The 27,052-nt window shown below is 54.4% G+C and overlaps 1 protein-coding gene across 1 annotated transcript; it reads left to right on the top strand.

Moving 5' to 3' along the window:
- Positions 1–108: 108 nt before the first annotated feature.
- On the top strand, positions 109–26,588 carry ZMAT5 (zinc finger matrin-type 5). Its single transcript, XM_007170721.2, has 6 exons — positions 109–202; positions 12,057–12,217; positions 17,017–17,079; positions 19,072–19,152; positions 20,416–20,527; positions 26,186–26,588. Exons 2-6 carry the CDS (start codon positions 12,091–12,093, stop codon positions 26,313–26,315), a joined length of 513 nt encoding a protein of 170 aa, XP_007170783.1. The 5' UTR covers positions 109–202; positions 12,057–12,090; the 3' UTR covers positions 26,316–26,588.
- The last annotated feature ends 464 nt before the right edge of the window (positions 26,589–27,052 follow it).

Raw genomic sequence — 27,052 nt, 5'->3', positions numbered from 1 at the left:
GCTGATTGAATATTTTAAACTACGACACCCAGAAGCCCTCGCGCTTCCTCCACTTCCTCCTGCGCGGTCTCAGCTTTGATTCGCAAAGGTTTCTGGGAAGGGTGGACCGATACCCAAGGAAGGACTACGAATCCCAGCAAGCAGTTCGTGGCGTGAGGGCGCAGGAGGAGGAGCTCAGAGCCGTTGGGCCCCGCGGAGCCAGGTACTTTCTTTGGCGGGACGTCGAGGGCGAGTGTCCTTACCCCCACGGGAGGGCTTGGGCTCTTCCATCTAATTCCGCGAGCCTCGCAGCGGACCACACTATTAAACGGAATGCGGAGTGGATAGGGGGGCGAGGCCTGGGTGCCCGGTCCCAGGCTTGTCCCCCATCCTGTCTCCTCTGTCAGCCCCAAGTCCAGGGCTAGAGTTGGAGCCTGTGGCACAAGTCGGGTCCTGGGGGCTGAATCCCTCTGCCCAGCCTCAGGGGAAGTGGCGATTCTGCCCATGCTTCATGTTCCCCTCATCCCTGGGTTTCACAAGCTGACAATCCTGTCTTGGAAGGCAGGAGACCTAGATCCACTCATTCCTTCTTGGGAATAGAAATAGCAAGGACTTTGGAGGACTAGGGCCGTCCAGCACATGTTTTCTAAGTGCCTCTGGGCCTTGGGCTGGGGACCCAGCGGTGAACAAGTCCCTGCCTTCATGGAACGCCCATTCTACTGTGTATGGGTAGATGGGTAGGTGCAGTAATGACAAGTAATGCTTTGAAGAGCTGAAGAAAGGTTGATTGGTGAGGGGGTGGTGGTGGTAATATTTTAGACAAGGTGGGCCTCAGGGCGACACTTAACCCTAGACCTGAGTGAATAGTAGCCGTTCACACAGGAAAACGTTGGTGCAAAGGCCTTGAGGCTGCTCTATCCTGGGGTGTTTGAGGGGGAAAAAAGTAGAGTGGACTATGAAGTAGGCTCAGGTCAGCTCATATCTGGCCTTGTAACCCGTGGTAAAGAGTCTTATTTTTTTCTAATTGCACTAGGAAGCCAATGTAGGGTTTTAAGCTGGGGTGTGACATGATATAATTTACATTTTAATGTCATCATTTCTGGCTGCTCTGGAGAGCAGACTGAAGAGGGGACGTTGCTGTGGTGGGTCAATTGAGGCAGGGTGGTAATTTAGATTAGGGTGTGGATTAGAGTAGTGATCAGATTTGGGATGTATTTTTGGAGGTGGGACAAACAGAACCAACTGACAGATGCGTGTAGGGCGTACAGGAAAGTGGACTCAAGAATGGCATCAAAGTTTTGACCTCAGCAACTTAAAATCAACAGGATGATCTTAAGTTCTGTTTGGCCCCATTAAGTTTGAGCTGCCCCTTAGGCATCAAATGGAGAGGTCCAGAGGCTAATGGGGATTTGGATCTGGAGTTCAGAGGAGAGGCCTGAGCCAGAGATAAAAGCTATTGGCGTACGTGTGGCATTGAAAACCAGGGACTGGATTCGAGACCTGGATCTGCCTCTGACTTGTAAAGCAACAGTAATGCCTCGTTTGGGGACTGGGAGGAAAAACGTGAAATGCTCTATGTCCACGATGCAGTTGTTTGCTATTTGCAAAGTGTCCTGGTAGCCCTTTCGGGCAGGAAGTTGTGAAGCTTCTGGGAAAGAATACTTATATCTTGCTGACAACTTCCCAGATGAGAAGTTCAGAGAAGGGAGGAATTATTTTAGGTGAGATGGGTAGGGAAGACCACAGGGAGTTAAGGTGGGGCTTGTTTTATTTTTTTTGCCATTTTAGTTAATTCTCATTTTGGAGCAACAATTTTTTAAAAATCTAATTTTCTTTAGGCCATCGATTTCAACTTAGAAATTATTATGCTATACATAAATCTAGAAAAATAAGAAAAATGACCTTAACTTTCCCTTTGATTAATGTTTGAACTCCACTTGAACAAACTAAATTCCTTTAAACATTCAGCCCTATCCTCAGCTCAGTTACATTCCCTTACACATTTAATTCCACTTATACGTTTAATATATTTGATTTTCTTTTTAAGTACTTCAGATATATAACCTAACAAGCATAATTTCCCCAGAATACTTAAACAGTTACTAGAAAATCTAATAAAATTAACCTTATAAATGTAATAAATTTTAATACTTTTCAGTACTTTTAACAAACTTAGTCAAATTCTGTTTTGTCACTTGTTCTCAGTCGGGGGATTCAAAAAATACAGGCTCCATCTCTGACAAGAAATTAGGATATGGCGGGCACCCGTACTAGCTTTTATAGCACCCCAGTGATTTTAATGTGCAGCAGTGTTTCCAACCATTGCTAACCCCTCAACTTAGAATCACAAGTCTCATATCAATTACTGACAGATACTTTATCAATTACCTAACTACATATTTTAACTTTTATATTTTAAATTGGAATCACAGTACTTTTCTGTTACATACTCAACATGTCAAATTCTTTTCAATGTGATACTTTTAAGCACCAGGTAGACACTGATTATTAATAAACTTAGGACAGGAACATTAGTACAATAATTGATTTAGTCTACTACCTCTGTTTTCAATTTTAAGCTTTCCTGGAGTGTGACAGGATGCTTAGCCAGTAAGAAAACACTTTTATCCACTCTAACAAATTGTGCTTAGCGTTCTCATCAAGTCGGGGTTACCAGTTCACCTTACTGAGGTGGTTCATAGTCCGACCAGTTTCTGACTGGGACACAGATTTGCGGGCTGTGTCTACCCAGAGTGACTGCCTTCAGCAAAGGCTGCCTTTGGGATTCAGGGGATGAAGAGGTCAATGAACAGTGGAAGCTCAATTCTCCAGGCTTTTATTTCTTGGGGGTACCTACTGGGGGTGGCTAGAGTCCCTGGTTAAAATGCAAATTTCTGGGCCCCTCTCCAGATCTGCTGAGTCAGAATTCCTGAGGATCTGATTCAGGAGACTTCATTTTTAATAAGCTCCTCACCAGGAACAATGGAAAATTTTGAGGAGTTGTTTTGAGAGGGTTGATCTGATGCTGCCAAGGGTGGGCTGAACTAAGGAGGCTGGTCCAGATGTGAAGGGGTGAGACCTGACTTGGGCAGTGGTAACAGAGAGTCACATGGTATTTGGAGCCCAGACTTGGTGGTGGGGGGAGAAGGGAAAGGCAGAGGTGTTTATATGAGTCAGGGTATATGGTTCAAGAGCCTCTTTCAGACTATTTTTGCCTTTCCTATTTGGAAACTCTGGCCTCTTGGGACCTCTAACTGTCTGGTGAGAAACTGTCTCCATCCTGAAGCTCCTGGAGCCCAGATTTGGGTTCAGCTGACCTTCACTGGGCCAGGTCCACTTGGAATCAGGGCTTGTCCTATCAACCGTCAGCCTGGACTGAGGGAAATGTTTTTTTTTTTTTTTTTTTTTTTTTTTTTTTAAAGGAATTCCTTTATTTTTATTTATTTTTTTTTTATTTATTTACTTATTTATTTTTGGCTGTGTTGGGTCTTCGTTTCTGTGCGAGAGCTTTCTCCAGTTGCGGCAAGCAGGGGTCACTCTTCATCGCGGTGCGCGGGCCTCTCACTATCGCGGCCTCTCTTGTTACGGAGCACAGGCTCCAGACGCGCAGGCTCAGTAATCGTGGTTCACGGGCCCAGCCGCTCCGCGGCATGTGGGATCCTCCCAGACCAGGGCTCGAACCCGTGTCTCCTGCATTGGCAGGCAGATTCTCAACCACTGCGCCACCAGGGAAGCCCTGAGGGAAATGTTTACGCTAGATCCCTTTCAACACCACCCCTGGCCGGTTCATCCAGGTGAACTGGGTCACTGGAACCATCCATGGCAGCCTCCTAAGGAAGAAGGAATAGGGTTTATCCCTGCCTGACAAATTTCCCACTTTTTTGAAGGGAATTTTTTGGGAAAATTTTAAAACTATACACGCCAAAAGTAGAAACTTAGAAAAACAGAAAAACACAAAATGAAAAAAAAAAAATCCCGCACATCGTAATTTTATTCTCTAGACATAACTACAGGAAATATTTTGTGTCCGCTCCAGTCTTTGTATGTGTGTCTGTGTGTATATGTGTGTGTTGAGGCGGGAGGTTCTTTCTCCTTAAAACGTGGTATCATTTTGTACATACTGTTGTGACAATGAGTCATTTTTCATTTACAATAGGGGATGAACATTTTATCCTTGTAGGGAATTGTTCCCTTTGACTGATTTTTCTTTAACTGAAGTATAGTTGATGTATTACTTTGACTTGATTTTTAATGGCACCATTGAATAGGTTGGCTCACACCCTACTCTTGCTCCTTGCCAGTTGTGGGCTCCCTCTACCCAAAGTTATTTTTAGGGTAAAATGAGGATGGTAGGTTTTGTGCATCATCATTGAACCCCTTCCCCCACTCTACACAGGACCCTGAGCGGTCTGCCTGGCATGTGGTGAGCAATGGATAACTGTCAGCTCTTTTTACTCTTGGACATTTGGAGTTTGGTTTCAGGACAAGCTACATTGCAGTGCTCACCTTGGTACCTAGATCTTCGAGATGATCTCTGATCATTTCCTTGGAGGAAGTCCCTGTTGGATGCAGGCGCCCCTCCTTGGGACCCCCGGCACAGAACTTGTTACCTATGACTGTTACTGGGGGCACATCTGTCGGCCACCCATCCCCAGCACATACTCAGCTCACGTTCTCGTGAGAGCATGAAGCGTGCTCTGTGTCATGAAGTGTGAACCCGAGTCTGGCAGAGAGGAAGTGCTCAGTGTGTTTGGCTGGTGAATGAATGACTGAAAAGGGAACCGTGGAACTTTAGGGTTGTGCATATGCGAGTGGGAGGGGGGCCCTCCTTTCACTTGACTCAGGAGAATTTTGGGTTGTGGGGCACTTTGTACCTGTGGCCATCACAAATTGTAAAGTGATTTAGTTTCTCCATTCATTTATTTCACTGTATTAGTTAGCTGTTGCTGCATAACAAATTGCCCTAGAACTTAGTGACTTACCACAACAAACATTATCTGATACGGTTTCCGATGGTTGGGAATTTGGGAGTGGCGTAGCTGGGTGGTTCTGGCTCAGAGTCTCCCACAAGGTTGCAGTCAAGCTGTCAGCCAGGGCTGCCCTCCTCTGAAGGCTTGACTGGGGCTGGAGGGTCTGCTTCCAAGCTCACTCACTTGGCTGTTAGCAGGAGGTCTCAGTTCCTTGCCACGTGGGCCTCCCTACCGGGCTGCTCACAGTATGGTAGCTGGCTTCCCCCCCAAGAACAAGTGATCAGAGAAAGGGAGACACCAGGATGGAAACCACGTTGTCTTATAACCTGATCTCGGGAGTGACATACCATCCCTCTGCTCTCTTCTCTTAGTCACAGAGACCAACCCTGATATGCTTTGGAATGGGAGACACAAAGTGCAGACACCAGGAGGTGGGGTCATTGGGTGCCACAGAAGCTGGCTGCCACGTCCACAGATGTGCATTGAGCAGCACTGGCTTGCCAGACACTCTGCCAAGCACCTAGCATGCATGACTCAATCCTCACAGTACTCTTGTGAAAAGTATTATTACCCCCGACTTCCGGATGAGGCTCAGGGGTAGGTAGTTTGACGAGAGTATCACAGCCTGTGGGTGGCAGGGTTGGGATTCAGGCCTGGGTGGGTGGCTACAGTAAGGACTGGCTTGTGTGGCCTGTGTGACTTCAGGCAAACTCCCTCCTTCTCTGTTCCTCAGTCCGTCATCTCCCACCTTAGACCAGCATTTCTCCGAGTGTGGTCTGTGGACTCTGCATCAGGACCTCCTTAGACCCTACCCCTGTCCCAGACCTGCTGAGTTAAGAAATCGCTGTGGGTGGAGTCCCCACTGCCTTATATTGGTGGGAGTGGATGATACACTTTACTTCAAGAAGTAAACACGTGAACGAGGTCAGGATGAGAAAGCTGAGTGGTTGCTACAAAACCCTGGGGCATCTGAGGGAGACCCTTTACATATCAGGGCTCCTATCAGGGGAGACATCTGGATCTTCTTGGCACTTCTGTTGGAGCTGGGTCCTGAGCAGGCAGCCTGCAGGCCACCTGCATGGGCCGGGTCCAGTGCCGCCGACTCCAGACGGCGGGCATATGTGGCACTGGGACATTGCCATGCTCCTAGTGGGCGTGCAGTAAAGCCGTCCTCTGGCTGAGGTTTGCTGTTCACCGGGGGTCTGGTGGTGCCATAATTAGAAGAAATGACAGGTAAGCTCGAGGGCAGCATGTGGTGAGCACAAGTCCTGGATAATTACAGCGTGCATCCCAGCCCCCGGCCACGGCCGAGCTGTTGGCTTATTTTAGCCTTGTGCCAAAGCCAGCTCTGTACCTGAGACACACGTGATGAAAGCAATCAAGAATATCAGTGAAGCACAGATGTCTGCCTTGAGCCAGCCTCACGGTGGAGCGGTGGGGTGGGGAGAGAATGGGTCCCGGGTCAGCCAGGCCCCAGTGTGAATGCTGGCTCCGGTGTGCCTTGGCACGCCTGGTGAGGGCTCCACAGGAGGTGCACGGGGGCCCTCGGCACCACTGGCCCACCCGCAGCACTCAGGTTGATGAGAAATCTTCCTTATCAGTGTCTCTCCCAGTCGTGGCTTTGAGCAAAATAGGAGTGAGTGTTTCTGAACCTGTTTCCTCATCTGCGAAATGGATGCCTTGATATCTACTCCAAGGGTCTGTGAGGATTAAATAAGAGAATGCCTGGCACACAGGAGTCAAATCTGATTCTCTTTTCTTCCTTCTTCCACCCCACAGCGTCTCAACTCGTTGGTCATCTTTTCCTTGAGCCCGGAGGCCTGCAGTCAGCTTCCGTGGGCTCGCCGGGTGTGGTCTAAGTCGGTAGCGGGGGCCCTGCTGGAGACAGGAGCCCTGCAGGGAGGGCGGGGGTGGCAGAGACCTGCTTTTGGGGGCCTTACATGTCTCTCTTCTCATCCTCGTCCCTGTCCCCAGATTCAAGCTTGTGGAGAAGAGGGTTGGTGAGCAAAGGGCGGGAGGCCTTGGGCTCCGCGGGTGGCTCCCTCGCTCATTCCACCAGCAGTTCTGCGTTTGATCCTCTGTTCTGGGTGCCGCAGTTGGACAGACGGACAGAACTCTCTGCCCCTGTGGAGCCTGTATTCTAGTGGGGAGGCAGCTCTTGTGACAGTAAATCACTGTGTGAGACGAGCTATGGAAAACAGAGCAGGTGGTGAGGGGGCAGACGTGTTTGCCGCTGTGACTTTGGCTGCAATTTTTTAAATTTATTTATTTTTATTATTTATTTTTCGCTGTGTTGGGTCTTCGTTTCTGTGCGAAGGCTTTCTCTAGATGCGGCAAGTGGGGGCCACTCTTCATCGCGGTGCGCGGGCCTCTCACTGTCGCGGCCTCTCTTGTTGCGGAGCACAGGCTCCAGACGCGCAGGCTCAGTAGTTGTGGCTCACGGGCCTAGTTGCTCCGCGACATGTGGGATCTTCCCAGACTAGGGCTCGAACCCATGTGCCCTGCATTGGCAGGCAGATTCTCAACGACTGCGCCACCAGGGAAGCCCCTTTGGCTGCAATTTTAAATGAAGTGGTCAGGACGTGCTGGGGGAAGGAGGGGAGTGAGCCTCCTGGGGGATGATGGCAACAGCAGTAACAGCCTCCATTCTCTGCGGTGGTAAATTCACAGCAGCGGCGGGGTCCCTGTTTTATAGCTAAGGACAGACTCCGGGAGATGAAATAACTTTCTAGTGGTGGAGCTAGTATTTGAACCCAGGCCTGTGTGACCTCAGAGAGTGGTCCCACTAGCCTTGCCCTCTGTCCCATGCCCATGAGGAGCCACCCTGTCACCTGGCAAAGCTCCAGGGATCCAGCAGATGCTGTCGCCACCGTGGACCTGGTCTCTGGGAGTGGGTGGGTGGCACTGCCTGTGTTCCTGGTGAGGGAGTGGGGCCGGATGGTCCTGTGTTCCGGACAGGACCTCGCTCACACACTGCAGAGCGCGCCAGCCTCAGAGGATGAGGATGAATCAGGGCAGAGAGGGCCAGCTTAGCACCCCATGCTGGTGTCTGGGTGCCGTAGAGACGTCCGGCTGTCCCCATTCCCCCTTCCCTGACCTCCCACTCAGGTCTGCCAAGTGCGGTGGTGCAGGTTGTGCCTTGTGCAAGGACACCTGGCTGCGAGGTGAGGCAGAGTGAAATACACTCTGCTTGCCAAGTTGTGTGTCTGGCCCGGCGCTGTATCTGTCCAGAGGATTCTGCAGCCGCATCTTTTGCTAATGTGCGCCAGGGCACTGGAGCGGGAGGGAGTTGGGTCAGGAGCTCTAGAACTTCACACCTGGGCGATGCCTGGGTGAGGTCACCTTGCTGGAGGCCAGCTCCTAACCAGGGACAGGGCCTCTGCTTCCATGGGGTCAGGCGTGTGAAGGAGGCAGGAAGCACTGGCCCCTCTAAAGCCGCTCTGCTCCCTTGACACTGTTCCCGGGCAGTGGGGGCTCTGCAGAGCTGCTGTGCGGACAGAGGTCTTAGCCTGCCAAAGGGGCTGAGGTTCAGTCCCACCCCTGCCTTGTGCTGTGTGCTTTGGACAACTCAGTTCCCCTTTCCTGGCCTCCCTTGCCTCATCTGTAATATGGAGCAGATGACCACAGAGGTCACTTGGGCACTGATATCCTGTTCCTTGTTCTGAGTCTCAGTTTTCTGAAATACAGGCTTTTGGAGGCTAATAATAATGATGGTGATGACAGCCAACGTTTCTGGAGGGCCTCCTGTGGGCCAGGCTCTGTGCTAAGTGACACACGTGTGTGTGTGTGCCCTTAGAGATCACCTGGTCTAGCTGCCTGCTTCCCACTTCACACGTGGGGAAACCGAGGCCTAGAGAGGGCAAGTGACAGAGCCACATCCTCACCTGGCAGAGCTGAGACTAGACACAAGGTCCATTGACCTGTCCCGGACGGCTGAGCACTTCCCTTGTGCCAGATGAGGGGTGGCCAGGGTGGGCAGAGGGAGACATGGGTGGGCAGCGCTGCCACGATGGCCCTCAGCGGAGGCTGGTGTGCCCCCCATGGTTTGTGCATGTGAGAGAGAGGGGAAAACACGAATGCACACGCTCACACAGACACACACAGCCCAGCCCCGAGGGGCTCATCATTTGAATCAGTGTTGCTGGGCAGGTTGGGAGAGGGGCATGTGATCTTCATTTCCTGGTGGTTTGGTGGGAGACCTGCTTTGCCCTTCCTGGATGTGTGATCTGGGGCACCTGACAGCACCACTCTGGGCCTGAGTTTCCTCAATCGTAAATGAGGTTGTAATACATACCTCTTGGGGTTTGAAGGGGCCGTGTGGTCCTGGGGGTGTAGTGAGTAAAGGAAAGCTGTCAACAGTATGATTTGTTGGGAGGCGACTTTCATAAGTGATTAGGAGTGTGGGCTCTAGAGCCATCCTGCCTGTGTTCTAAGCCCAGCTCGGCTGCCTTCTAGCAGCATGATCTTGGCTAAGTCACTTCACTTCTTGGAGCCTCAGTGCCCTCATCTGAAACCTCACAGGTTGTCCTGAGGATTAAGTGAGATGATGCATTATAAAGCTTTTAGCCCAGTGCTGGCACATAGTAGGTGCTTAGTGCATCAAATATTACATAACATTTATTGTACACTTGCTCAATGCCAGACATTATTAGTGTCATTTGTATTGCTGTTACTCTTTTATTAATAATTCATTTGGATTCAAACTTCTGTGTGCTGCTCCCTAAGCAATCAGCCAACCCGTTGGACCCACTGCCCCATATTCCTACAGTGAAAGTAGAGGCCTGGAGAGGTCCAAGGTCACACAGCTGGCTTCCCAGTGCCCTGTGTGGTTTTGCCCAGCTAAGTCTGCCGCAGAGCCACTGTTCCTTATCAGTCTCCTGGAGGAACGCCCCTCCCACTGCCCCTCCCCTCCCCTCCCCTTTATGCTCCAGAGCCAGCGGCTCCTCTGAGCTTCAGCCTTCGTGAATGGCTTAGTTAAGCACTAGGCCATTAAACGTTCATCTCTTACAATTTCAGTCCAATTCCTATAAGTTTATTGGCAAGACGGGGTGTATTAGAGCTGCCAAATTTAATATATCAAGTCCGCGTGTCTGGGATGCGGTTTCTCAGCAGTAATGGGAGAAGAGAGGTTTTATACGTTTTCATTTTGAATGACTGTTCCTGATCCCATTACAGCCCTTGACTTAATGGCTGCTGTCTCTGCCGCAGGAGCGTCTTTCTCCATCCCTCGCCTGGCTGCCTGGACTGTCCAGGGGCTTGTTTGTCTCTGTGTCTCTCCCCGTTTTCTTTTTCCCAACATGTATTCCCCCATCTATCTGCCCTGTGGGTCAGGTCTCAGCTTTAACTTTATTTGCCAGATTCTGAGAGTCTGGGGCTTTTGCAGCTGGCCTGGGCTGCTACCTCTTGACCTTGGGGAAGTCACTTTTCTTCCTCCTCTTGGCCTCAGGAACCTGCTCTGGGAAATGAGGGGTCAGACTATAGGACCTGAAAGGTGAGAGGCTATTCTGGGCTCAGCCTTTGCAGATCCCACCTGGTGGCCCTGAGTGGACCCATTTGTCCTCTGGTCTTGTGACACCAAATGGGGACCCAAGGGCTGGCCTTGAGTCATGGCTGCAGATCTCCTGGGTCAGGAGTGGCAGCTGTGGTCACCAGGGCTGAGGGATCTTAAGTGTCTGAAGACCCTGAAACGTTCTCATTTCCCTCTGTGATTGCCACCTAAGTGTTTAGCTGATCTCCTTGGGAAGCTGTGTGCATTTCTGCCTGAGCCCTCTGGCTTCTCTAAGCCTTAAGCTGGCTGTGGAAGAGAGGACACCAGCAGCGGGATTTTAGGGCACCTGGGTTTGCCTTCTGCTTACCAGTTGTGTGACCTTGGGCAAATCGCTTCCTCTCTCTGAACCCCAGTTGTCCCATAAGGAAAATAGGAATTAACTCATTGTTGAATAACAAATATTTGGTTGCCTGCTCTGTACTGTGCACCACTTTGGGGGCTGGGCCTTTGTAAATTTTATGTAGAAAAACAAAGTGTGGGCTTCCCTGGTGGCGCAGTGGTTAAGAATCTGCCTGCCAATGCAGGGGAAACGGGTTCGAGCCCTGGTCTGGGAAGATCCCACATGCCACGGAGCAACTAGGCCCGTGAGCCACAACTACTGAGCCTGCGCGTCTGGAGCCTATGCTCCGCAACAAGAGAGGCCGCGATAGTGAGAGGCCCGCGCACCGCGATGAAGAATGGCCCCCACTCGCCGCAACTAGAGAAAGCCCTCGCACAGAAACGAAGACCCAACACAGCCAAAAATAAATAAATAAAAAAAAAATTAAAAAAAAAAAAAAAAAAGAAAAACAAAGTGTGAGTGTCCTAAAAACAACAACAACAACAAAAGAAACACAAAAATATCCCAGCCCACATGGATTTATATTCCTGTTGAAGGAAAGAAAAATATAATAAACATAACAAGTAACTTATTACTTCAAAGGTGATAAAAGTGAAGCAGGGAATGGGGAAAGCTAAGTGGAGGGTTCTGCAATTTTAAATAAAGTGGTCATGGGAGATTACTGAGAAGGTAGTATTTGAGCAAAGATCCAAGGAGTCAAGTGAGCAAGAGGGGCAGGTGTGCGGGGGGAGCAGAGGGAACAGCAGGTGCAAACAGCGGGAGGTGGGTGTGTGCCTGGCATTGCCTGGAGCGTGTGAGGCGCAGAGAGGGGGACTGTGCGGCCAGCATGGAGGAACAGGAGAGGGGAGGTGAGAGGTGGGGTGGGGGGTGCTGTCCAGAGTGGGTGAGGTGGTGGTTCTCCAGCCTGGCTGCAGACGAGAATTCCCTGGGGTGCATTAAAACACGCTGACGCCCAGGCCTCACCCACTGTGTTTCTGCTTTAACTGACCTGGGGTGGAAGCTGGGCGTCAGAACTGTTAAAAGACCCCTCTGGAATGAGGCCTCTCAGGCCATAAGCATCTGCCCGGGTAGCCCCTCACGGGCTGTTGCGGAGTTCATACGAGCTGGTGTGGGTAAGTAGAGCCTTCCTGACGGGGCGCAGGCCTGGCCCCCGGGGCGTGCTCAGGCAGAGTGGTGGCGTTTCCTCTGCGCTCTGACCCAGCGCTCTGCGACTTCCCAGGCAGCGGCAGCGGCAGCACCCGACGGGGGTGACCATGGGGAAGCGTTACTTCTGCGACTACTGCGACCGCTCCTTCCAGGACAACCTCCACAACCGCAAGAAGCACCTGAACGGGCTGCAGCACCTCAAGGCCAAGAAGCTCTGGTACGACATGTTCCGAGGTGGGTGCTGCCGGCCTGGCGGCCGGGCTGATGGAGCCCTGTTCTCCAGTCTTTCTTATCATCAGACAGGGAAACGCTGCGGGCCAGTGACAGTGCTGGTCTGGGCTCTTTGAGGAGCAAAAGAGAGGAGGCCTGGGTTGCTGGCCCCTGGGGCAGACAGGCCCTCAGAGGGGCAGGTGGAAGGCGAGCTCCTTTCCCCGCAATCCTGACTGAGGGCTCCATTCTCAGACGCCTTGCCAGGCTCTGGGGACACTGTGGCCACGAAGAAGGCCTCTCTAAGGAGCTAATGTCTGGGCCCACAGCTGAAAGGTAGGGAAAAGCCAGTGCTCCATCCTGGGCAGAGGGCAAAGCGCCAGCTGCTCTCGGAGCCGAAGAGAGGATGAGAAGGAGCATGGTAGGGGTCGAGGCTGGCCACAGGGCCGGGGCCAGATCGTGCCGGCCTGCGGAGGCCACGGTAAGGGGGATGGGCAGAGGGCAGCCTTTGAAGGGCTGTGGGCAATAGCCACCATGACCGGAGCTACATTTGATGGCGATGGCCGACTGCTGCCTGAGCAGGGGGCGCAGTAAATGGCTGTCGAATGACTGAGCTGCTTCTGGGAAAGGCTTATGGGGCAAGGGAATTAAGGCCATAAGCACCTGGCACCCAGGAGCATTCGCTGGAGGGGAGCTGCTGCTGCTCTGCTGTCTTTAGACACACACTGAGCAGTAGTGAGAGAGGCGCCAGGAGCTGGACAAATGGAGGGGGACTGTGGCAGTGGGGTGGGGTGACCAGGAGCTCCTGGAATGAGCCGGGGCAGGGCCGGTGCTCCATGAGCTGGGGAGCAGGATTCCAGGACAGGGCCCAGAGGCTGGAAGGAAGGAGCTGAGTCCCAGCAGCTCAGAAGGGGAGACAGAGAGAGTTCCCTGGTCTGTGACTCAGATTCAGGTCACTCACATTTTACTGAGTGCCTGCTGTATGCCAGGTGCCTTCCATGGTTTGTCATTTGCTTTTCTCAGTAACTCTGTAAGGCAGCAGATCTAAACCCTTTGAGTTAGGATCACCTAGAGACTTTAAAATAAAAAAACACTGATCCCCTGACCCCCATCCCCAGAGGCAGGTTTGGGCTGGGGTCTAGGCTTGGGTGAGGGAGGGTGGCCAAGCCACTCAGCAGACCAGGCGTGGCTATGGGTGCAAGGGGCTGGGAGTGGGGGCAGAGGGGAATTCAGGGGCGGAGGGGTCTCTCAGGTGCCTCAGAGGCCTCTGAACCTGGTGTCAGGCAGAGGCTCCCTGCACCCCAAATCCAGTAGGGGCTGTGACCTGGCGTGGAGCTAGGCCTCAAGGTTATCCTGGTGTTTGCTCCTAGTCCCAGACTTTCAGCCAAGAACAGCTGGGCCCGTGGGTACAGGGTTGATTGGAAGAGAGCTATAGAAAAGATGAAACAGTGGGTGCCACGAGCCCCTTCTCAGGGTTCCCAGCATTCGCTCACATCCCCAGCTACATCCAGTCCTTAAAACAGCACTTCGAGGGAAGCTGGGCAGGCCAGGGAGCCCCATTTACAGGTGGTGACTTAGAAATCCAGAGCAGTGGATCACCTCACCCTGGTCCCCAAGCTGACATATGAGCTCTTTCCCCTTCCTTGGGAGGCTTCCCCAGGGCTCCAGCTCACCTGCGCAACTGCACAGCATAGTCTCTGCAAGGGCACAGGGTACCCCGCCTCAGCTTGGACTCGAGACCTGCTCTGCTCCCGGCTTCATGGCCTTGGACAAGTCCCTTAACCCTCAGAGGGATGATGATCCATCTGCCTTGGTCAGGACAGGCGTGGGCCCTGGAGCTGGGCTGCCTGATGTCAGTCCCAACGTGTCACTCACTAGCACTGTAGCCCTAATTTTGCCATGTGTAAAACAGCTGTAGTAGCCATACTCCCCCTTCCAGGGATGTGACAGGGCTCAGTAATCTCCTGATGACTGTATGGCACGTAAGGACTTACTAAGTAAGAACGATGCTTATGGGTCCACAAAAGGATTGGCCTTGGACCCTTTATCTCATGGCTCATTCATGCAGCCAACACTTGGTGAGCACTTAGCGTGTCCTTGGCTCCCAGAGAGGCTCTGAAGACTTAAAGGTGAATAAAACAGGGCCCCTCTCCTGTGTAACCTCACACCCCATTACAACAGTGTGTTCTGGGTGGAAACCCTGTCCCACCCAGGCCTCCAAGCCCTGCTGACCTGTTCCTCCAAGCTCCAGCCACACTGACCACCACAAGTACTGTCCCCTCTGCAGGCATGCCTTTCCTGCTGTCCTCCCCACCCCAGACAGTCCTCCGGGACGCCCTCTCCAACCCCTGGGCCAGGTCAGGTCATTTGGCTGCGTGCTGGCTGTTTACCCCGTTTATATCCACATGGATTAGTGTGACTATTGGAGTGGAAGGAAGGACCAGGTCTGACTTGTTCTCCACTAAATCCTCATCCTGGCGTGGCGCCTGGCACACAGGACATGCTCAGTAAATGTTTGTTAGATGAATATCTCAGTGAACGAGCAAACAAACCCAGGGCAGCAGGGCAGTTGTTAATTTGGGGAGCTGAAGCGAGAAGGACCAGTGGGGTCAGATCATGAGGAGCCTTGAACGCCAGGTGGAGGAGCAGGGCCTGCAGCTGGGGGTTCTCAATCCTGGGTGCACTTCAGAATCACTAAGGAGCTTTTAACAATTCTCATGCCCTCCCCTTAGATGAATTACAACAGAACCTGAGAAAGATGGGCTTGGGCTGTGTATACTTTAAAAGCTGCCTAGTGATTTGCCGTGTGGCTAGAGTTGAGAACCACCAGCCAGATGCTGGGCAGCCTGGAACTCTTCTCCCATACTGAGTCACCCCACCAGGGCCCCTTGTCTAAGACTCAGACTCAGCCCCATTTCCAGTTTAGCGGTGCTACCCCAGGAGGGTCCTGGGCAATGTCCACACGCCCTCCACCAGCCCTCCTCCCAGGGAAAGCCTCTGGCACCAGCTGGGTGGGCTGAGTCTGACAAGTCCAGTGCTGACCCCCTCCCCACGCTGCTGGCCCCACCCACGCTCCTGCAGGCCACCCCGGGAGTGAGTCCTCTGATAGCTAACTCTCGACCCCAGCAGCCCAGCCCTGAGAAAGTGAGGAGACCCCCTCAGAGTCGGCTACTAACCAGCCACCAGGAAATCAGCAACCACACAGGAAAGGATGGGGGCTTGAGACGCACAGGCCAGGGTTCAAACCTGGCACTGCCACTTCCTATGTGTGTGCCCCCTTTCCCTGTGTGAACCTCAGTTTTTCCGTCTGCAAAATGGGGATGTTCATGTAAATGGTGGGTTTATGAGGAGGAAATGGAGTAAGAACTGCTCCCGTTTGTTGAGTATCCACTTCAGAGGCTCTCAGCCCTGGCTGCACGTTAGCATCACCCGGGGACCGTGGTGCTGAAGCCGTTCCCAGCCCCACTTTCCCACAATTCTAACGTGGGACATCCTCTGCCCAGTGCTCTCCCCATCCGTTATCTTATTAAATGTTGACAGCAGCCCTACCAGGTGAGAATTTTCCTCCCATTTTACGTATGGGGAAACTGAGACTTGGAGAGAGTTCACCTACCAGTCAGGGCTCGTTAATGGGGAGCCCACCTAACCCCTCACTCCATTTGGACGTGGCCTGGAGAGTATTCAATTGGAAATGCTTGGTACCTGCCCCAGCTGGGAAGTCTGATTTGAGGGCTAAGTAGGAATTTAGTGGTGAGGTCTCCATCTTGGAGTAACCAGCTGAGATGTGTTTGATTTCCGAATAAATTTAGGAAAGAAACAAGAAAGTGTAACAGAAAATCTAAACAAAGAAGAGCAGAGGACCCAGGGGGCTCTTAGAGTGAAGGTCAGAAACACCAGGGGAACTATTTTGACTCGGTGACTTTGGAATCCAGTGAAAAGGAATGGCTAGCACCATGAAATGAAACATAGAAGTCAGAAGTCAGGTGGGATAAGGCTTCCAACAGCCATTAGACTTCTGAGGTGGAGGTCATGGTGACATTTGGAGGATGTGGTCCTGTGTACCTGGACTCAGAAGCCCATGGTCTTTCCTTTACCCCAGCTGCCTCTAGAAAAGGCAACAGATGGATGGGGAAAGTGCACAGCCCAGACCTGGCCTCTCCTTCCTCCAGGACGACATGAGGGCCTCTGAGTCAGGGCACCTTCCTCACTCGTCTCACTCACTTACAGATTTTGACTGATTGATTCCTTGCCTACCAAGGAGCATACAAGATTTAAACTGTACCTATATGATGAAAATAAAAGTAGGAAAAATCGGAGGAAACCGGGGTTAAGGTTCATATCCAGAAAGATTGCCGGGAAGTCCTGTTGAGGCCGGTGGCTAGTGTGAGAGGGGAACGGAGGGAGGTGGGGTACAGCCTTGGCCATGGAGCGATGCCTGGGCCCTGGGGTTTACTGGTGGGCTTTTTAGGTTTTTATTTTGAAATAATTAGAGAGTCTCAGGAAGTTGCAAAGACACTACAGAGAAGTCTTCTTCTGGTACCAGGACTTAAAAAAAAAAAAACCACAAAAAAACCTCCCAATATGATCCACTGTGCGAAGTTGAGAGTCTCTGACCTCAAACCTGGTCCTGGCCTTTGGCTGGGTCTGGGTGGGATGGGTGGGGCTGAGGTCACCTGAAGCTCGTATCCCTCTGCCCAGCATCCCTACCTGTGGTCATCCCCTCTTACACTCCTCCGTGGATGAGGAGCTCTTTCCTTCCCTGATCTCGGTGGTAGGAAGTGCCTGTGTGCAGCTAAAGTCTGAACCCGGCTCCTCTCTCCTCGCAGATGCAGCTGCCATCTTGCTGGATGAACAGAACAAGCGGCCCTGCAGGAAGTTTCTACTGACAGGTAAAGTGTTCTGCTCCGTTCAGGTCCCCCTAGGGACCAGCATGCCCTGTCTGGTCTGCTTGGACTTCTGCACAGCCTCCCCCCACCCTCCCGCCTGAGCCCGCTTTGTGGCCTTGGTGCGTCAGCTGACTTGACACAGTCAACAGGGGCCTTCCCAGGGGTTGTGTCTTATGACATCCAGGGCTTGGTCCTCAGCTCTTCAGACCTAGAATGTGATTTTATCAGCTTACCCAGAACAAGCAAGGGCTGGGAGATTGCAAGTAAATCCAGGAGATACTAATGGGTGTAATAGACTGGCTGATTAAGTTAGCCTGGGAGCCTGACCTCCACTGTGTCCTCCCTCCCAGCAGGCAGGGCTGGAGACAGGAACAGGCCTGACAATGCTGAGAAGCTTCAGGGTTAGAACAAAGGACGCTGGATGTTGATTTCACTGCTCAGTACCCAGCTAATAAAGATGCATACAGTTCAAAGAGACAAAAACCTCAGTAAGTGAAGGAGCCAAAGGCAGATGAAAATAAGGGTAGGAAAAATAAGACAAGGCCAGGAGAATGCTTAGTCTCCTCCATGCTTGCCTTGAGGTCCTGTGTACTCTAAGGGTTTGGCCTTGAGTTTCCTAGCAGCCAAGGCAAAGAGGAAAACCATGATGATTAACATGGTGTAAAAGGGAGCTTAGCACCAGGGAGAGGTACTGCTGTTGGCCTAGGAGAGCGGGGTGAATGGCCGTGCTCCCCTCAGGAGACCATGCTGCCCCTAGAATGGGCACCAGGCCTGCGAATCAGGGGGTGCCATTCCCCATGGGCTGCACCTTGATGTGAACACGCTGCTGGTAGGCAAGGCTGTCTTAGGACACCTCTAGTCTCCTATTATTATTATTATTTTTTAATTAATTTATTTATTTATTTTTGGCTGCTTTGGGTCTTTGTTGCTGTGCATGGGCTTTCTCTAGTTGTGGCGAGCGGGGGCTACTCTTTCATTGTGGTGCGCAGGCTTCTCATTGCGGTGGCTTCTCTTGTTGCAGAGCACGGGCTGTAGGCACACGGGCTTCAGTAGTTGTGGCATGTGGGCTCAGTAGTTGTGGCGCACGGGATTAGTTGCTCTGCGGCATGTGGGATCTTCCCGGACCAGGGCTTGAACCCATGTCCCCTGCACTGGCAGGCGGATTCTTAACCACTGCACCACCAGGGAAGCCCTATTTTTTTTTTGTAATTTTTATTGGAGTGTAGTTGATTTACAGTGTTGTGTTAGTCCAGGTGTACAGCAAAGTGAATCAGTTACACATATACATATATCCACTCTTTTTTTTTTTTTAGATTCTTTTCCCATATAGGCCATTACAGAGTATTGAGTAGAGTTCCCTGTGCTATACAGCAGGTTCTTATTAGTTATCTATTTTATATATAGTAGTGTGTATATGTCAGTCCCAATCTCCCAATTTATCCCTCCTCCGCCTAGTCTCCTGTTATTTTGAGAAACATTTTGGTCTCACCAGTTGAGATTTGGAAAGCCAACCTGGACTTTGGTACCTCCTTGACAAAGCTGCCAGTAAAACCTTTCTGGGGCGCAGTCCAGCTACTTGTGCCCTCCCCCCCTCCCCCCGCTATGGGCAGTGGGGACCAAGGGGAGGACGTGAGGAAGCAGAACCCTCTCAGGGACCCACCCATAGTTAGTCGGGGCTGCGGGCCAGGGCAAGGGGAGGTAACAGGAGACAAACCTGCAGAGGCTTATGGAACCCAATCATGAAAGGCTTCAGTGGACTTTGGTCCCCGGCCAGGGAAGGGCTGTGAGCAGGGCCTAGTGGACCAGACAGGCCGCGCCGGCTGCTCTTATGGCTGGGCCAGAGAGAGTCCAGCTTCTTCCTCAGGGCTGGAGTTGCTACTCCTTAGTCCCTAACACCCTGCCCCTAAAACTCTGGTGGCCCCTCATCAGGCTGCCCCTCAGCTCAATGGTAGGAGTCCATCCCAGGCAGCAAGTGACTCTCTCCTCCCGTTGCAGGCCAGTGCGACTTTGGCTCCAACTGCAGATTTTCCCACATGTCAGAGCGAGACCTGCAGGAGCTGAGTATGCAGGTGGAGGGTGCGTTTCACTGGGACCCTGGGCTGGGCAGGGGTGGGTGCTGGGGGGATGTAGGGGAATGCTGCCCTGTGTCTTCCCCCTTCCCCCTCTTTTGTGGCTGCCATGTGGGGTAGGCTGAGGGCTATCCAGGGCGTCAGGAGCTGCCTTCAGACCCCCCCAGGCATGAGTGGGGAAGGAGCCAGGGAGCCCCCATCCATGTGCCCGGCTGGGTTTAAAGTGACATGCATGGCTTCCTGTCCAGGAGTCCCGAGGGTGTGCCTCAGCCCCACCTGGGCCCTGCTAGCCTGGCATTCATTCATGTACACCCACCTGCCCTTCCTCAATCAGGCAACGTGTTTGGAGCCCCTATTCGGCCCCTGGCAGATCCCCCACTGCGCTCTGGGGACAAGGGGATAAAGAGAGCACCTTCCCTGCCCTCAGGATGCTCAGGCCTGGGGACTACAGGGAAGGGCAAGTTCAGCTTCCCTCTGGAAACTGGCATGTCTGCCTTTGGGAAATTCACTTCTTACTGCTCCAATTAGAGATAAGGAAATTCTCACTTAGATGGTCTTTATCGATCTCGCATGCAGCCCCTCACTGAATGGATGGAGACACTGAGCCTCACGTGAGCCCCCGTCCAGTGCGGCTTCTCTGTCCACGTGGCCTCGGGCAGCCAGCGAGCGTCTGGGGTGGCCGGGCCTTGGCCCTCATCCACCAATAGGCCTCACTCCCCTCCGACCAGTCAGACCCTGTGAGCAGTGCCCTGCCCTGGGGATCTGATGACAGTGTAGCCGCAGCCCTGCCACAAACACAGGTTTCTAGGAGCTTTCCCAGGGCGGAAGTGAGGCCTTATGGGCCAGGCCAGCGAGTCCTGGTGGCAGCTGTATCTCCAGCTCTTCACCAGCCATGGTCTCTCAGAGCTGTTGGCCCGTGGCGGGAGAGCGCAGGCTTTGCCCTGTTCTGCAGCCCACGCTGCCTCCCTGACCCCAGGTTTGGAACTCTCCTGAGGACCAGGCTCTCAACCTGCAGTGTCCTGTGTCCCACTCCAAAAAGCTTGGGAGGCAGCCAGTGTTTTGTCTTCACTTCATGGGGAAGCAGAGTGAGGCCCAGAGGGGCTACCTGGGGAGGTGGCTGCAGGATGGGGACAGGCCAGAGGCCCTGCTCCTGGCCTCCCAGCCTGTGCCCTCCCCACCGCCTCTGGAAGGTTCCAGCTGCTTTGTGAGAGTGTGGGGTTCAGATGGGGGTGAGTATGCCCCTCAGTTGCCTGTCTCTCTACCCCCACAGAGGAGAGGCGGGCCAGGGAGTGGCCACTAGACGTCACCGAGCTCCCTGAGGTCCACGTGGAGGACTGGCTGGAGAAGAGAGCCCAGCGGCTGAGCTCGGCCCCAAGCAGCAGGTACAGGCCCCGTGGGTCCCCTCCTCCCCCCAGCCAGCTTGCCTTTGTCTCCACGAACTGTCCAGGGACCAGACACGGGCGCCCCCAAAGGACTCCTCAGGTGGGGGCCACATCGGGGGCTCTTGGGTCCCCAGGCCCTGGCCAGAGGCTGAAGGGCACTTGCCTGAAGGTTCCTGTGCCTAGGCCTCATCCCCTGCCTTAGTGGAGTCTGCAGTGGCTGAAGGGGGCAGGTGGCCAAGCCAGCTTGACTCCACATCACCAAGTCCATTGCCAGAGGGAGAGGCCTGACTGTGGTTACTGAGGCCCCAGAAAGCCAGTCACCACACTGTCCCCTCTAGGCCCTGCCAGATAGGCATGGTTGCTCTGACCCTGCAGAAGGGGAAGTGAGGCTCATGGGATGGTGTGACTTGTCCAAGGGCACACAGCTCAGAGCAGGCACAGCTGGGATTGCACAGGCGTGTGACAGGCTCTTTGTCATTGTCCCACTGCCTCCTCGAGGAGGGGGCTGGGGTGGGGCTGGCCCAGCTGCTGCCTGGGCCCAGCACTCAGGATGCTCAGAAGTGGACGGGGTGCCCTTTACCCCTTGTATGGGGAGCACCCTGGGTCAGGAGCCCGCAGGTGTGTGCTGCATGCCGTCCCAGGTTCTCCTCTTCAAGGTCACAGCCAAGACCAAAGCCAGGGCTCCTGGGGTGTTCTACCAGGTACGGAAAGAGAGAGAAGGGAGGAAAAGGGCTAAAGGATGTGCCTGTGAGCTGCCTGACTTGGTAAAGTCACCCCGTGCCGGGCTGCCTCCTTTCCCATCCTGCACTGGGGCTTCGGACCCGGTGATCTCTGTGGTGCGGCCTAGTGGGACAGCAGCCTGGCTGGGACAGTCTGTGGGGTAAGGCCTTCCCTTGAGGCTCCGCCAGGAGATGAGGGCCAAGCTTCTTGCCTTCTCCGTGCCTCAGTGAGGAGAGCTCGTTAAGCTATTTTAAAATTAACTTTAATTGTTTTTAAATCTGTGCCCAGTTTGTCCTCCGACCTTGAAAATATATGGTACAGTCATGACTCCTGTGTTAGAGTGTGACGTCCCTTCCGTCTGGTCCTGTCAGAAGTGATTGTGATCTTGGTAGTGTGGGCGCCCCCCTCAGGACTGGTCCAGGGACCCATGTCCTGCACCCCAGGCTTGGGGCTGAGGCCACTCAGAGAACTCTGGGGGGCTTCCCCGCTCCCCCGCTCCCTGGACCCAGCCGCCTCCCCGCTCCGCAGTGGTTCCTCTGCTGGGAGTGAGCCCCAGAGGCCTGAGCACCCCCTGGGCTTGTGCCGAGGGCTCAGGGAGACCCTGTGGCTGGGCTGAGGGGGCGTGGGGCTGGGTAGAGATGGGTGCCCTGAAGTCCCTTCCTAGGAACAGATGTGTCCCTGTGCTAAGGCAGCGTGCCTGTGACCATGAGAATCAGAGGACTAGGGGACAATATGGAGAAACTGAGACTGAATGACGGACCCAGAGTCGCAGGAAGTGTGGTGACCACATGATAATCAGGTGTGTTGGTGCCGTGGTGTGTCCGGCATTCAGCCCCGGCCTTTAGGGGGATTGGTCCCCCCAGTTTGTAGCTGAGGAATCTCTACCCCTCCAGGAGGTTGTGACTGCCTTGGTCACACACCTGCTACCCTTAGCAGCACTCAGCTGTCACTTGAGAGAGAGCTTAGGTCCCTGCCCTGGCTTTGGACCCTGGGCCACTTCTGTTACCAGGTCTAGGGCTGGCCAAGGGCCAGTGCAGTGGTTGGCCACTGCATCCGGAAGTCTGCAGTGGTAGTGGCAGTAGCCGGCTGCTGGGATGGCAGTGACTGTTTCTGGAATAGAGCCTGCCGCTGGGGACCACCCTAGGCTGAACCCTATCCCCCGGGCTCCTCTCCCACTGACCACCCAACCTGGCCCCTTCCAGGGGACCTGCTTTTCCACTTGTTCTCTGTGCCTTTGCACCTGTCCACCTGCCTCCTGAGGGCTTGGAGCCAAAATGAATTGCTCTCTGGGCAAAGCAGGCCAGTCCAGCCTTGAGAAAAGGAGGTTGTTAGGAGGGAGGTGACCATTTATCATTGCTTTTGCCATCACAGCCTCGGTCTTCCTCAGCCCTCTCCCCTCAGGTTGGTCTCATGAAAAATGATACCCACACCCTGAGGCCCACAGGCTTTGGGCTCTGCCCTTGCGTCCCTGGCCCCCACTCCGCGGGGTCAGGGAGGTGGATTCCAGCTAGCAGGCTGCCTCTCTCTGTTCCCTGCGTCTCCTACCATCAAGGCAGCCCTGTGGCAACAGTGCCCTCTCTGCCCTTCACCCGCCCTGGCTCTCCTAGACATCACTGCAGCCCCTCCTGGTCTCCTACCCGCCTCTGCTCCTCCAGTGCATCCTCCACACAACAGCCCCAGCCAGCTTCTATTAAATTGTATTTGTTTATTTATTTTTGGCTGAGTTGGGTCTTTGTTGCTGGGTGCCGTCTTTCTCTGGTTGCCGCGAGCGGGGGGCTACTCTTGTTGCGGTGCACGGGCTTCTCATTGTGGTGGCTTCTCTTGTTGCGGAGCACGGGGCTCTAGGCGCACGGGTTTCAGTAGTTGTGGCACGTGGGCTCCAGAGCGCAGGCTAAGTAGTTGTGGTGCACAGGCTTAGTTGCTCCACGTTATGTGGGATCTTCCCGGACCAGGGATCGAACCCGTGTCCCCTGCATTGGCAGGCGGATTCTCAACCACTGCGCCACCAGGGAAGTCCCCAACCAGCTTCTAGAACACTCCCTGGCCCCGGCCCTGCTGAAACCCTCCTGGGCTTCCTCCCCGTCAGGGGGACCCGGACTCTGCAGCCCAGCTTGCAGGCCCCGGAGAACTTCCCTGCCGCCTCCACGGCCCCTGGGGGTCACCTTCTCACCTCTCCCATCTGGCCTCTTTGTCAATCCCGCCGGACGCTTGGCAGCTGGTTAGGTGTGGTGGGCGTTTCTGATTTCGGGGCACCTTGTACACACTATTTCCTCTGCCTGGAACTGCCCCCCCACCATGTCTGCCTGGCAAAGTCAGACTCATCCTTCAAGCTTTAGCTGAGACATCTCCCCTTTCTCCCCTTCCACCCCCGGGCCTCCCCCTCACGGCCCTGAGTCATCAGCCTGGCGCAGACCCAGGACATGTTGGCTGCATGAGAGAGCATTTGGGGGAGCAGGGTCCCGGCCTGGAGGACTATTCCTGAGTATTAGTGCCATGGGCGCCTCGTGGGGACGGGTCTGGTGGCCCCTCTTCCTCTCTGGGTGTCTGTGTCCTCCCCCCAGGACACAGGGTAGAGATGGCTGCCTGGCCCACCTGGGGCCACCCAGACCCGAGGGCTCTGACCTCACAGGCTGAGCGGAGCCCTCAAGGTGAGCCGGGCCAACCGTCCTTGTAAAGGGGAGATGGAGGCTCGATGGGGCCCCAGCCTGGTGCATTGTCCCACCCCCATGCCCCAGCAGACTGACCCTGAGGCACCTGCTGGGAGCAGACAGTAGGGGGAGGGATGGGCCAGCCACAGGTGAGCAGGCTGATCCCCGCAAGGCCAGTGCTCACCCCTGCTTTCCACTGTTGGCTCTTCAGATTGTGACTTTATCCGTCTTAATCTTCCCCTTTGCACCCCTCTCAGGGCTGGTGCTACTCTTCTGGCCCAGGCGCCTCCCTAAGACTCTCCTTCTAATTAGGACCATGGCTGGGGACAGGTGAAAGAGAGCTGCCCTGTCCCTGTGGCGGGGCAGACAGGCCGAGAGAGAAGCCACGAGCAGAGTCCTGTGCACCTGTGTCCCCGTCTGCTCTGCGCAGGCTGGAGGGGTGTGCTCCAGGGGCTCGGGGCCCGCATGTCTGAGGCCCAGGGAACGCGCCCTTCTCCTGGCGGGAGGCCTCAGCTGCCTGGGAGTCTGCCCCATGTCCTAGAGGAAAGGCCTGAGGCTCACAAGAAGGGGCACCCCGATGGATCACACCCTCTCTGAGGAGAACTGCGGTCACCCCAGCCCCACAGGGAGCCGGGGCTTGGCTGGCAGCCGGGGCTCTCCCTTCCAGCAACTGCGGAGCCTCCTCCATTCCCACCCTTCTCTGCGCCTGGTGGTGTTTATAAAATCTCCCCGGCACCATAAATCATGCTGGGAGCCGCTTTCTGTGCTTTCCAGTGGGCAGCAGGCAGCCGAGCAGGGATTCCCCTGTCCTCACGCCACGGGAGGCCCCAGAGGCTTGCACCGGGGCTGCCTGAAGCCCTTGCTCTGAGTCCGACGGCAGGTCAGGCCCAGGAGGGGTGGCTGGTCGAGCCTTCAAACCTCTCTCAGTGGGCCCGGGACACTCCCTTCCTGCAGAGACCTGGCCACTGGGCTCCTGAGCCTGCCAGGGCCTCACCTTCACTGAAAGTGGGGCCTGGGGGTGGGCTGGGCTGGGCTGGGCTGGGGGCAGAAGCATGAGGGGCCAACATCTGGGGCCCACGTGTAGGTGGCATTCCGGCCTCTCACCCCCCATTCTAGACTGTGTCACTCGGGCCCATGACTGATTCCATGCACCTCAGTTGCCTCATCTATAAAATGGGGTTCAGTAAGGATTCTTGAGGTTCCTCTCAGCCGTGGTGTCTGGCCCAGAGTAGTGTCCAGGCAGTAATAGCGCTCAGCATGGCTGTTTTCATCAGCAAACGTTCACTGGGTGGCTCCCTGTGCCAGGCCCGGCTCTGGGCACTGCGGGAGCAGATGGACGCCACCCCATCCCCTGGTCTCTCCCCCTTGGAGAGCTCCAGCCCTACAGGGGCGACGTGAGCTCCCAAGTGAGTTCAAGGTAGCCTGAGGGGCAGAGCAGCCCTGGAGCGGCAGTCTGAGTGGGGGTCGAGTCCAGAAGGATCGGAATGTGGAGCAGTTGGTGGGGAGGCTGCCTTTGTGCCTCAGTGGCTCCCTTAGGACAGGGCCACCCCGGGCTGAGCACACAGGGTGGGCGCTTCAGATAGGCCCCGGGTCTTAGGAGGTGGCTCCGGGGGCGGTGGACCTTAAGGGGAAGGGGAGTGAGTAGCATGAGAAATGAGGCTTTTAAAAAAATTTTAGACAATATTTTTTTCTCATTTCAAAGGCTTGCGTGCTTGAAAAACTTTCTTGAAAAGTATAAAGAAGTAAAAAAAAATCACCCATAATTGCACCACTCAGATAGAACCACTGTTAACATTTTGCTGTGTCTTCCAGGTTTTTTTTATGCATTTATATATGCTATATATCTTTAAACAAAAATAGTATCATGCTATATACATTATTTTATAAGCTGCTTTTTCTCCCTACTCACACAGTAGTACATCATGACACCTTTCCTCGTCAGTGCATATAAGTTTGCCTTAATTCTCACGCAGGCTGCATAGCATTCTCTGCTGTGGACGTGCATATATATTTAATCAGTCCCCCACAGGTGGACACTTAGGTTATTTCCATTTCTTATAGCTCAGTCTCTGCCCACAGCCCCCCTATTTCCTTGGGCTCAATCCTAGAGGTGAGGTGGCTGGCTCAAAGGATCTGCGTGTTTCTGAGACTCTGCCTTCCAGAAAGGTGATACAGGCAGCTGCCCCTGCCCACAGCTTGGGTGGTGGGGAGGGTGAGCTGGAGGCGGGTGCCCCCACCTGGGCCTGGGCTGTGCTCCACACTAATTCTCTGTTCTTCTCTTTCCCTCTAGGGCTGAACCCATCAGAGCCACTGTCTTCCAGTACCCAGTGGGCTGGCCACCAGTCCAGGAGCTTCCTCCATCCCTGCGGGCACCCCCACCTGGGGGCTGGCCCCTGCAGCCCAGCGTCCAGTGGGGCTGAGTCCCTTATCCCTGCCTAGTCAGCCCTCCAATCAGCCACAATCAAGATAAGGGCTTGTACGGGGGACACCCAGGCCCCCTCCTGCTGCACCCCATGGAGCATCTGAAACTAAAGACTGGGCCTGGCCTGGCCTCTCTGAGGCCTAAGCGTCCTCCCCAACCAGGTGCAGCCCTGGTCCTGGCTCTGAGCCAGGCAGCTCCACCACCCCCACCCCAACAGGACATCTTGAGAAGACTTCCTTCCAGATGTTTATAAAGAAAGTCTGTCACCACCGTTGTGCGGCTGCTCTTGCCCCTTGCCTGGCGCCCTCAGCTCCGTGCTCTGGCCCTGGGTCAGATGATGGGCAGGGCTGGAGTGAGGTGAGGTCCTCTCCAGGGTGACCGGTGCTTGCTGCCCTTCTCCCTTGGGGGCCGGCAGAGGCTCAGCACAGCTGGGCAGGGGGCAGCCAGCGTGGCTGTGACTTGCCCAGGCGAGCAGTAGCCCCGGATCTGGGGAGGGGAGCTGAGGACTCAGTCTGCCGTCCTGGCCCCCACGTCAGCCCGTGCTGAGCTGGTGCCCGACCGTGAGATGGCACAGCTTGGCCAGGGATGGGAGCTGGGTCTCCGGCCTGGATGGTGTGGAGAAGTGGGCGACCCAGGAGGACGGGCCCTGAGCTTGGGAGAGTGACCTGGCTGAGCTTCCTGGCACTGACACCAGGGGTGGCTTCTGCCCTGGAGGAGCCCCCCAATCGGTAGGGA

This window comes from Balaenoptera acutorostrata, chromosome 13, assembly GCF_949987535.1.
Source record: "Balaenoptera acutorostrata chromosome 13, mBalAcu1.1, whole genome shotgun sequence".
Lineage (NCBI taxonomy): Eukaryota > Metazoa > Chordata > Mammalia > Artiodactyla > Balaenopteridae > Balaenoptera > Balaenoptera acutorostrata.
This window is presented reverse-complemented; position numbering and strand designations above follow the sequence as displayed.